The 12,813-nt window shown below is 36.5% G+C and overlaps 2 protein-coding genes across 2 annotated transcripts; both read left to right on the top strand.

The window, feature by feature from the left end:
• The first annotated feature begins 717 nt into the window (after positions 1-717).
• LOC112777411 (B3 domain-containing transcription factor VRN1-like) lies at positions 718-3,788 on the top strand. Its single transcript, XM_025821778.3, has 5 exons — positions 718-857; positions 2,411-2,482; positions 2,563-2,989; positions 3,056-3,207; positions 3,424-3,788. The coding sequence occupies exons 3-5, from the start codon at positions 2,614-2,616 to the stop codon at positions 3,670-3,672; spliced, it is 777 nt and encodes a 258-aa protein (XP_025677563.3). The 5' UTR covers positions 718-857; positions 2,411-2,482; positions 2,563-2,613; the 3' UTR covers positions 3,673-3,788.
• Positions 3,789-8,008: 4,220 nt separating this feature from the next.
• Positions 8,009-8,692, top strand: LOC114925986 (uncharacterized). The gene has a single exon (XM_029295822.1). It carries the CDS (start codon positions 8,009-8,011, stop codon positions 8,690-8,692), a length of 684 nt encoding a protein of 227 aa, XP_029151655.1.
• Positions 8,693-12,813: the final 4,121 nt, after the last annotated feature.

Raw genomic sequence — 12,813 nt, 5'->3', positions numbered from 1 at the left:
TGCAAGAGTCGTATATGTATGCTTCTTAGTGCTTGTAAGTTTTGAGACTTCTTTGTAGCTTTGATTTGAATATTTATTCTTAGGCTGAAAAACAAATTTTGTATTATACTGTAAAATACTGGTTAAGTATCTTGCCTATGAACCGTGAAGGCATGAATATATAGAATCTAACAAGAAGGCATCTCTATAGGCAAACACTATAGTTGTTGATTCAATAGAAGTGAAGAATCACACACTATTAATCACTCAATTCATTAGGAAACCATGTGTTATTATTATTTTTTATCACAAGTACAAGAACCAGTTTGCAGCAGTGTTAAAAGAGATCATTACGAATTTTGCTACAAATGTTTTACTACACAACAGCATCGACAGATTAAAATGTTCATCACAAGTACAAGGACCAGCAAATTTGGCCCAAAATTTCTCACATCCCCACCATTCATTCTGGACGTGACTTGTTTTGCACTGCAATACTTGTCTCAAGGTTGCTTGAGTGATAAGCGAAAACGTAATTTGCATTATTTTCTTTCATTCGTGGTGATTGCTATTATAATCTTGCCTAAGAAAAATACTTACTTGGTGATTGCTATGCATGCTACACAAATCTCTCTTGCATTATGCACATGGGCATCAAGTCTTTAATGTGTTGTGAATTGTGATTGTTTAGCACTTCATGTCTTATTGATCCTTACTTAGTTCTCTTCATCAAACAGAGCGGTAATAAAGCTTACTGCATTGCTGGAGAAAAAAAATAAATTAAAAAAAGACTTACGACACAGTTAAAGCATTATGTCCAATGCATGTAGTTATGAGAGACAAGGACCTGATGCAATCATGCTTCAAGACTCAAACAGGTATTCCTATGTACTCTACATCATTTGCATTTTAATGAAAAAGTTATTTACTTATTTAATTTTTTTGCTGTCATAGAAAATCACATAAAATTTTGTTTAGTAGTACCATATTTCGAACCAAGACCATTGTTTTGTATAATACACCAAAAGGTTTTGGAATCAAAAGCAAAATTAAGGGAAAAGCAAGGAAATTTAAAAATTCATTTCATTCTACAAAATGAGAACCTTTAATAGAAATTGCAGATATGTATTGTAGACATGTGCCCATATTTATGAAAATACTCCGTTTAATTTTTGGCCGATCAACCAGTAATGGTCTTTGACTACAATACTTAGGAACAAACCAGAATTAACTCAAGACGCAGCGTTTGCCCACTTGAGTGGTTTAGTCTTCTTTCTCTTTTAGGTTCTTTAAATTTTGTGGGTGGTTAGTTATCGAGATCAATGCAGTCAATTATTGCTAAGGTTTTGCCGTTTTGGTGTACTTCAAAGAGGAGGGGGGCACAAATGATATTAGGAGAAGATGAACAGATTGATTTTTTATTTTTTGGATATCTTTTGCTTTGCTAGGGGATGAATGATTAGGGAAATTAGAGAAGACGAAGAACAATTGATTTTTGTTTTTTTTTATGTTTTTGTTTTGTTGTTTAAATTAATTGAATTCTAAAGTTTGATTAATTTAAAAGGGTATTTTTGTCTAATCAAATAAAATAAGGATATTTAAGACTTTTTATAAAATTAAATAAAAAAATTATTTTTATTTTTATTTTTATTTAATTAAAAGGGTGTATTAGTAAAAGTGGTGATATAATACATATTTAAAAAATAAAAAATAAAATGCTGATGTGAAAAATAAATTCCACATAACTTGTTACTACTTGTCCATATTTTAAACGTATTGGTACGTATGAATTTATCATACCGTAACAAACACCTTAAATATTGATGGTTAATTAATATCCAAAAATAATAAATTTTGATAATCTTTTAGCATTTTTCTTTTTAGCATCTCCCTTAAAACACAAATTGATAAACTCTATTTTTAAGTAAAAAATGTTAGAGAACTATTTAAATTTATTATTTTTTTAACTATCAAAATTAATTCTTTTAATCTAATAATTCAATAACATATTTTATCTTATTATTTTAAATATTAATAATTAATCAATAATAAAAACAATAAATTTTAATAACAATTTAATATTTATCTTTTTAAATATGTCCTTAAATCACAATATAGCTATTAGCTACTTTAACAAATAAGCCTTGAGTTATTAATCTTGTAAGAAGTGGCAGCGCTAGCTAGCTGCATTCCTTTAGAAGCAAAAGGAAATTGACATTAAATAGCATCGGTAACTGAGTTTCCCTGCTATATAGGCCTTGGGAATTCAACCATTTGGAGGTGTAATCATGACACTTGAGCAGTAACTAAGCATCATAAATAAATACTAGATATAGATATACTAGTCTTAACACCCATTACTTTCACTACTAGTTTGTGTTCTTGGCACTGAAAAGTCTCACCACCTATCTGCATGGCTTCTTCTTCTCAGTGGCGTGGCAAGGCTATAATCCCTGTCCATTTCTCAGCTATTATCTTCAAGAAAACTGATCTTCAGAGTCTGGTAATAAGCATTATTTATCTTCCTTACATATTCTATATTTTGAGCATGTTTAATTCAGTTTAATTTGATTAATTACACAGAAAATATCAAGTAAATTTACAAGGACATATGGAGGTGGTTTGTTTAATCCAATGTTTTTGAAGCCTCCAGATGGCACCAAATGGGAAGTGAATTGGACTAGAAAAAATGATGATGAGGTTTGGTTCGAAAAGGGTTGGAACAAATTCACTCAAAACTACTCCTTAGATGATGGCCACTTGATTCTTTTCACCTATCATGGAAATTCACAACTTGATGTTCACATCTTTGACAAATCTGCCTCTGAAATACTCTATCCGGGGTTAAACACTACTCCTACTACTGCTTGTGATGATGAAAAGAACATCAAACTTGATCTCATGCACAATGATGATGATGATGATGACTCAATTGAGATTTTGAAGCCTTGTAAACACAAACGCAGCATGCTAGTGTTGGTTCCTCAACCTTGTAATAAAAGAATGAAAGGTATGTATATATATAGAGAGATAGGATTTCATTTTCCATTTCTATTATTTAATTAATTATTAGCAGATAAGAAGAAGGTTGCTGAAAGAAGATCAAGTTGTTCATCATTGAATTGGCCAAAGCAAGAAAGAGCACAGGAAGTAGCTATGAACTTCGTGTCTGATAATCCTTTCTTCACAATGTTCATAACCCATATCCATCTTTCACACTACAAAGCGGTACGATTAAACCAACAAAAATACTATAAATCATATATTTATGTAAATACACATGATCTTTAATTTATTTTTAAAATGTATTTATTGTAACTAATTTGGTGGCTGATTTTAGTATACAGGTATAGTCTTGTATCTAAACATATATATTATATATTATGTATATGATCTTTATCTTGCAAAAGGTTAAAGTATATATTATTATTAATGTTGTTGAAGGCTGTGCCAAACATGAAAGAGTATACTGATGAGGATGAGAAGGATGTGGAGCTGAAAATTGGGGAGAAATCGTGGAAAGTCAAACTGAGGCGTGGTAGCAACTCTTCAAATTGTCGGTACTTGGGTGGTGGATGGTCCTTGTTTGCAGATCAGAGTGAATTGCTTCCTGGAGATGTTTGTGTCTTTGAGCTCATCAACATTCATCCTTTGCAGTTTAGGGTTCATATTTTCAAAAAGCAGCAGAGTTAGTTTGATCTCAACTTCGAAGATAACATCACTTTCCATGCATTTTGATGGCCTTACCTTTTGGTTTTGATACATTTCGGAAAAAATATGAAAACGTTAGCTTGTATAAGGAACGCTTCATAAGATATGGAATATTATTATAAGCATTAGGCAATGTTATCATTTTGGATTAATATTTGGCTATTAATAGTTTATATTTATATTTTTTCACACATAAATATTTAATTTGTATTTATATTTATTAAATTTTATATACATGAATTAATATAATTTATATTTATATATATTTATCAGAATTTATACATATAAATTATTTGTTAAAAATAATTTGATATTTATGCTGCCTAAATAGTAAATATTGGGCAAAATTACTAAACACTATATTATGTGATATATGTTGGTTTTTGTTAGTCTTTGTTCAACACTAATGCAGTTTTAATATCAAAGAATTCCTCAGCTTTATCAACTTAACTTTTGAAGAGTTCTGTATCCATATAGTGTTTCATAAAATAAAATGTAAAATAATGAATGAATATTTCAGAAAACGATAAAGAGAACTCATCAATAGCAAGTGAAAAAAAAATACAAATTAATATTAATATGGTTATATTACGTCAAGACTCATTTTTTTAAATACTACATTCCACTAAAACGGATACACAATTTGTGACTGCCATTGAAGGCTCAATTTTATGGAAATGGAGCCTGAATGTGAGCTTTTCATCCATATGGAATCAAGGGGGGCTAGACATGTATGTGGGGCAGAATTTTGGCACCTTTTGGAAGAAGAACTCGGACCGTTCGAGTCCTTTGTTGTGAATTTCCTAAACCCGAAAACGGACGGTCCGATTTGGGGTGGGGAGGAAAAAATTTTTGGTTGCAGAAAACGGACCCTACGATAAGGTTGAGTTGGAAGAGCAACACGGACGGTGCGAGTTGCATGTAGCTAAAGGTGAATGGAGTCGGACCGTCCGGTTTGGGTGGGGATGTCAGAACCGGTTTATGAAAACGCATGGTCCGATTTGGTGGTTTAATATATTTTTGAACGAAGTTAACCTAGTCGAATGGTCCGAGTTGAGTAAAGGGTCTATATAAAAATGTGCAATGAGTCAGTGTTAGGTTACTCGTCTTCTTCCCCTTCTTGAGCGCCGCTTCCTCTGTTTCGTCTTTCTCAATCTCTTCCATAGTTGTTCAAAGTCACAGAAGTTAGTAGCTAATGTTATGATTTTTTTTTTTGTGAGTAGGAAAAATGAGTGACAGAGTACTACTAAAGGTGTATTATTTTGGTCAGATTTTATTACAAACGTCTGAAGGAGTAAAATTTATTTGTGATAATCCACTAGATGTTGTTATTCCTTTTATTATTTCGTTTGAAGAACTTAAAGGTTTGATCTGTGAGAAGATTGATTCTGAGAGGGCAAAAAAAATATCATGTGTTCTATATAGATATCCGTTACCGGTATTTGGTCGGTTCGTCCAATTTCAAACAAGATATGTGACGGACGAAGCGAGCATGCAGGAGATGTTTTCAATGTATAGTGAAAACCGGGCTCAGATCTCGTTTATCGAGTTGTATGTTGAGTTTGAACAATCTGAGACTGACCGAAACATTCTACGGGAAGATTATAATAGTGACAGTGAAGAAGAGTTCGAAAGCAACTACGAATGTGTTGGTGCAGATGGAGTTGAAGCTCATGGTGACGGAACTATGGATCCAGATGTGACAGAGGTGGCAGATGCACTCGCAAACGATATGCCGTTTGCGGAGCCTTCATTCATGCGAGTTCTGGACTTGAAAGCCATGCATGTTCCGGAGTATCCGGAATATATGACTGCAGGTAGGGGTGGCAAACGGGCCTAAACCCGCCGGGCCGGCCCGCGTAACCCGCCAAAAAAGGCGGGTCGGGCTGGAAAATTGGGACCGCCAAATAGCAAAAGCCCGCTTAACCCGCACCGCTTAAACCGCTGGTTTTGGCGGGCTTTGGCGGGGCGGGGCGGGCTTCCCCGCCGGGCTTAGTCTTTTTTTAGCAAGGGGTATTTTTATAATTTTTTTTACCAAAACCCAACTTCCCCAACCCAACTTACAAGAGAATGAAGATGAAAATTGGGTGTTTTAGATTATGTTTGTTTTGTTTTAGAGACAATATTGTTAATTATGTTTTGGATTATGTTTATTTTGCTTTGGAAACAATATTTATAATTACAAAGACTTTAATGTTTGTGAATACAAAAATTATAATTTGTTTATACTTTTAGAAATTATAATAGTTAAAAGTAAAAAACAAAAGAGATTTTTTTATATCTTTATATATATTATTTAATAGTTAAAAGTAAAAAAAAAAAAAGAGGATATTTGGCGGGCTTAGCCCGCCGTTAGGCGGGGCGGGCTAGGATTCTGGGACCGCCTCACTAGGCGGGGCGGGGCGGGCCAGCCCGCCAAATGGCGGGCTTCTGGCGGGGCGGGGCGGGGAGGGGCGGGCTTCCCCGCTTGCCACCCCTAACTGCAGGTACGTTATAAAAGATAATAGTTTTTTTTATTTAGTTATTGAATTATTTATGAATGAATTAGTATTTCTTAACAATTATTTTAGCATGCGTTGATGTCATGTATGTGTTAGACATTGAACCGGTTTATAAGATCCCATGTAAAAAAAAATTAAAAAATAGTAAGAAGTTAAAAAAATAGAAGTCAAAATATGTGTTTTACTAACATTGAAAAACATATAACGTTATTTTAAACTAATATAGAACATAGAAGTTACTATTTTATTATTATTTATGTTATACACTATAGGTATTGGGTAAAAAATAATAATAAAATTCTCTACATTATGAAAACGAAAGTTAACGTGTGTTTGTCGAAATGACTTAGAAAACCGGACCGGTTAGTATTTGGTTCATCAGGGTTGATGGTCGAACCGGCCGGTTTGGGCCGGTTTTTGACATCTGACGTTCATGTCCGTATTTGTGATAAAAGTTACACAGTAACATGATGTTAGGGTTGGTTTTATATCATACTTGATGCAGTGAATATTGATTTATTAGGGTTTTGAAACATATTTGTATTTATTGAAATTTTTCCCATGCTGGTTGTCCTGGCAGATGTTCCTATTGTCGCAGATGGTGAATTTGCTGTTGGGATGGAGTTTAGTTCCCGGGAAGCTGTTATTAAGGCAATAAAAGAGTATTCTATACGACGAAGCGTAGACTACCGAGTGTATGAGTCTGAGCCGTTGACATTTTATGCCAAGTGTACACAGTATGGGTCAGGGTGTGATTGGCTTATCAGGGTTAGTCTGATCAGCAGGAAGTATTGTTGGGTTATAAGGAGGTATAATGGTACTCACACTTGTACCAGAGCCACCATTTCACAGGATCATTCGAAGCTGGACTCCATCACAATTGCAGAAGCAATAAAGCCATTGGTTGAGGCTGACCCTTCCTTAAAGGTAAAATCGGTTATAGCAGAAGTGCAGTCGAAGTTTAACTATACCGTTAGTTATCGGAAAGCTTGGTTGGCTAAGCAAAGGGCAGTAGAAAAAATATTTGGAGGTTGGGAGGCATCGTACGAAGCGTTGCCTATATGGTTTGAGGCCATGTGTCATAAGGAGCCATCAGCTGTTGTCCATTTTGAGACTATGCCTGCATATCAAGGCGATGACTTGGTCAGTCATATTCGGGTACTGCATAGAGTATTCTGGAGTTATTACCCCTGCATCAGGGCATTCAGACATTGTAAGCCACTTGTCCAGGTGGACGGGACTCACTTGTATGGAAAGTATAAGGGTTGTCTACTAGTCGCAGTTTCACAGGATGGCAACAACAATATCGTCCCAATTGCGTTTGCTATTGTCGAGGGAGAGACTTCTGATGCATGGCACTTTTTCCTTAGTAACTTGCGTCAACATGTTGTCACTCGGGATGGTGTGGGACTAATATCCGACCGACACGAATCCATCAATGCAGCTGTGGAACGGAGTAACGGAGCCTGGTCACCTCCTAGAGCTTTTCATATGTTCTGCATCAGGCATATAGAGTCAAATTTTCTGCGAAAATTCAAGGCACCATACCTCCAAAAATTGGTCGTCAACTTAGGTAACCATTTACTAAATTTAAGTAACTTAATAACAGAAATAAACATTAATATTTGTTTTTGACATCTATAAATCATCTATTTTTTTTTTGTTGCTATTCTGTAGGATATTCGAGGATGGTGCGGGAGTACGAAGTGCGTTACCAGCGATTACGGGAACGGGGGGAAGCGTACACTAACTGGTTAGGCCGAATTCCTCGCGAATAGTACGCATTGGCGTTTGATGGTGGATACCGATGGGGTCACATGACAACGAATCTAGTGGAATGCATCAATTCAGTGTTGAAGGGTGCACGCAATCTTCCCATAACTGCTCTTGTCAAGGCAACATTCTACAGGCTGAACGAGCTTTTCACCAGAAAAAGAGCGGAGGCAGAAGCGCGGATTAATGCTGGCCATGTGTTCTCCGAAGTCGTGACCTCGAAGTTGCATGCAAATCAACTTGCATCAGGAAACATTCAAGTCAGTTGCTTTGACCGGCAGAATGAGGTCTTCGAGGTGCGTGAGATGCCAAGCGGACTGGAGTTTGCAGTTGATCTACGTGGTCTTCGATGTGACTGTGGAGAGTTCCAGGTGGACCGGATCCCCTGCAGACATGTGTTCGCATGTTGCGCCAACCAGCGACTGGATTGGAAGCTGTATGTGCATGATGTGTATAAGATGGACCAAGTTCGGCGGGTGTACCGAGCAAGATTTAGGCCACTAGGTAACCCGACGACATGGCCTGCATACAACGGTCCTCGCTACGTACCGAATCCGTATCTGAGACGTGTCTCGAAAGGGCGCCCGAGGATGACGCGCTTCCTGAATGAGATGGACACGCGAATGTTACGTCGTCCTAGGCGATGTACGCTATGTGGAGCCGAGGGACACAGTCGTAGTAGATGCCGTCGGTCAACTGGTACAAATGTCGACGGAGATGCTCAGTAGGGTCACATTGTGGTAGGTGTAGAATGTCACTAGTATGGCATGGGTTCTCCTTTTGAGGTAACTTGACCTGACATGTGTAATATTGTATAACGTTTTTAATCTGTTTTTTACTTCAAAAAGACATTTTATGTTGTAACGTTCTTCAGTTGTTCTTATTTTAATGTATGCCAGATGTATGTGTTAAAACATAAAACGGATACGTATCACAACAATATATTATAATCTGCAAAGTAAAACCTATCATGTTTGAACCGGGTCAGAGGTTTTCTAATCGAACCGGACGGTACGGCTGTTTATCCAATTGAATCCGGCCAGTTCGGGTAAAACATATCATGATTGAACCGGCCGGCCATTTTCACAAGTGTCCTGGTTGAACCGGCCGGTCCGGTTCATTCAATTTTTACTGAATGAACCGGCCGGTCCGGGTCAGAGGTTTTCTAATTGAACTGGACGGTCCAGATCCCCTGTTTATCCAATTGAACCGGCCGGTCCTTTTCACAAGTCTCCTGGTTGAGCCGGCCGGTTCGGTTCATTCAGTTTTTCTTACAGAACCTGCCAATCAGGACCAATTTTCACATTCAGTACATATACAACACCTGTAGCTTAATACGTAGTCAAGATCAATAATACCTGAATAGGGTCCGTCGTGATTAAATACTATAAACATACAATATAAATGTTACCAAAGTCCTTCTCACGAATTCAAATTGTCCAATAGATACAAATTAGTATAAACACAGTCCAGGTGATTACAACTTAAATAAATAATTTAAACCCCAACTACTTTCTCATGGCCCACTTCACATCCTTTACAAAATTCTTGCATTTCTTCGCCGCCTTCTTGAACACAGATGGAGTGTATTGACTAGCGCTGCGATGTGGTGGTCAATCCTCAGATTGTACCCTTTGGAGGTTTCATCCGGAGTGCGTGCCTGACCTGTATAAAATTTATAAAAAATAATTAAATGTAGTGCATCAGGTAATCAAAGCAAGACATATACCACATATCAATAAATAAAAGTCAAACAGAGATGCCAGTTAAGAACAAAAAATAAATAAGCAATCGAACATGTAAAGTAAAATACAAAACATAATACCATCATTACGAGATTCCTCATCCTCATCGAACTCCTCTATTTCATCATCCTCATGGTCCTCCTCGGCATCCGGGTCATCTACTTGATACTGACCTGTCTCTTGTCCGAGTGTGTTAGCATTTTCCTCAATGAGTCCTATTGAAACACGGTTAGGGTTCTGACTAAAAAAAGCTCCGCGTCCACCGTCACTCCTACTAGAGTCAACCGACACAAACCCTCCAGAAGCAACCGATGAGGTATGGCCCGGATACCTCGCATCCAATGAATACCTACCTGCCATGAACTCAGGCTGATGTCCATATTGTGATGGTCCAGCATCTGCAGACATCAACCCTAGCAACTGGCTAAAAGAACCTCCTTCTCCTGTTTCAAACTGTGAGGTTCCCCAATATTGTTGACTTATTGGGAATGATGGGGGGAAATGTGGCTGAGGTACATACTGGCTTGAGGACTGAGGTTGTTCTTCTGGAATCGGGTTTGGAGGTAATATATGCGGCGAATGTGGGTCTTGTCCTTCATTGTCATGATCCATATCCTGACTACCCTCATCGGTATCCTGATTATCCTCATCCAAATCCTGATCACCTTCATCCATATCCTGATCACCTTCATCATTATCTTGACCCACAAGATTTGACAAGTTCAAGTGGTCCCCATATTTTGAACGGTACCAATGCATGTAACTATCTAGTAGATGATGTGAAGGCATGGGAAGCTCAGATAGAACGTAGTTATACCTGTTTGACCAATGCATCACCCAATTTGAATGAGTCGGTTCCGTGGCCCAATTAAGATTCTTGGGACCCTTCAGGGTTTCTCCATGCGCCTTCTCTAGATCCCGCTCCTGACTAGGTTGTCCCTGAGCAAAACCAAACTGTCGCCTAAACCTATCGGTAGCATGCCACTCGATACATTCAAATGATACTAACGGAACTGTAGCGCTCCAAACAACCGACTGCATGTAGATTTCAGGAGGAATGATGTTTGGATCCACGCGATCCACAGCATAAGCAACCCAAACAAACTGAAAAAAATAAAGGAACCTCATGATCACAGTCCAGAACGCCAATTACAGTAACAATGTTGTATAATTATGTCTCAGACCCTAAACCAAAAACTAAAAATACTTTAATTAAAACACACCTGCCCTTCCTGAAGTTCGTCAAATGCCTTCCTAAAGTGACCTAACTTCAGATATCTATATCGCCGGTCACCACGCTCCCAGTTCCGCCACCTAATATGATATAGTCAATTACCTCAACTAGCATTAAATGAATCTTAAATATCAAGATACGGGTACATTGAAATAAATTATTACCTGTTTGCTAGCGGAAAAACTCGAGGTTCCCTAGGTAGCGGCGATAGATATGGCAGCCTGATCCAAGCCCAACAGAGTAGAAGTGTTAGTGGACTATCTATTTCCTTGCAGTTAAAACGGGATGCCCGGCATAATGCCCTGTAGAGATGTGCTAGGCACGCTGCTCCCCAACTATACTGACCAATACTAACAAAATCACGTAGCAAGGGTAGAAATTTCCAATGCACTCCTGCCCCAGACTTATCCCCAAACAAGATCGTCCCGATCAACAACATAATATGGCACCTCACATACCTCTGTATACTGATATCATCAATCAACTGTAAATTTTCTTTTAGATTCCGCAGCCAGGTAAGTTTTATGCAACTACCTCTGCAATCCGACTTAGGCGGTGCAACTCCAAATTGAATCAAGCACTCGGCCTCCAACGCTTCAAAACTGCTCATTGTCATCCCTGTGACTGGAAGACCATCTGTGGGAAGACCAAGAATCAGAGCTACATCTTCAAGTGTCACAGCACATTCACCAATGGGAAGGTGGAACGTATGTGTCTCTGGGTGCCAACGTTCAATTAGAGCATTTACCAATGCTTTTTGACACTGCACTATCCCAATTTGAGATGCATGATAGAACCCGGTAATTCGCAAATGATCCTCCACCCTTTCGTTATACCGATCCGGAGGAAGTGGATGGTTACATGTCAACATTCTTGATTTCTACAAAAAAAAAAAAAAAACATAACAAATTACTACTCAAATTATTAAGAATTACTAACTTACCATCATCAATCTCTTGACTGAATCCTTATACAACTAATTCTTGTAACCTCTAAATTTATTTAATTAATCCTCAAAATTATTCATAACTGCTAATGAAACTCATTACAAATACATATATTCCTAATCATAAATCTCAACAATATTACAACATCCCCAATAATATCGAACGTTAATTACTCTTTTGTTAAAAATTTTTTCCCCTCCAATACAAAATATTAATAATCTCTATATGCCATCATTCATATTCTAACAACGCTAATAATTAACTTGCTAATAATAATTACTACAATTAAGATTAATTAAATATTCTCATAATTAAAATAACCTTTCTAATCAACTCAGCATTAACACTTTATCACAATAATAATAACATTTAACCAAAATTGATAACAGTTATACTTAATTTATTAAAAACAAATTTAAATAACATTGGCTTACAAATAATAATTATACTAAAAATAAATAAATTTATAAAAAATTTACATTGTCTACTACTAACTACTACACCCAAAAACACAAAACTAAACAACAACAACAACATAATCATAAAAAATTTTCTTATCATGATATATATAATTAATAATCTGTAAAAAAAATTTAAATAAAACCTAATAAATATTTAAAAATTAGTCATAACCATTCTATTTATATACTTCAACTACACGCCTAACAACAACATAATCATAACAAATTTCCTAATCATGATTTATTTAACTAATAATCTGTAAAATAATTTTAAACAAATCTAACAAACAATTAAAAATTAATCATAATCATTCCATTTATGTTCTTCAAGTGCATGTCTAACAACAATATAATCATAAAAAATATTTTTATCATGATAAAAATAATTTCAAATCTATCAAAAATATTTTAAAATAATCTAACTAATATTCATAAATTAGTCATAATCATTTTATTTATACG

Source organism: Arachis hypogaea, chromosome 19, assembly GCF_003086295.3.
Source record: "Arachis hypogaea cultivar Tifrunner chromosome 19, arahy.Tifrunner.gnm2.J5K5, whole genome shotgun sequence".
Taxonomy (NCBI): Eukaryota; Viridiplantae; Streptophyta; class Magnoliopsida; order Fabales; family Fabaceae; genus Arachis; species Arachis hypogaea.
This window is presented reverse-complemented; position numbering and strand designations above follow the sequence as displayed.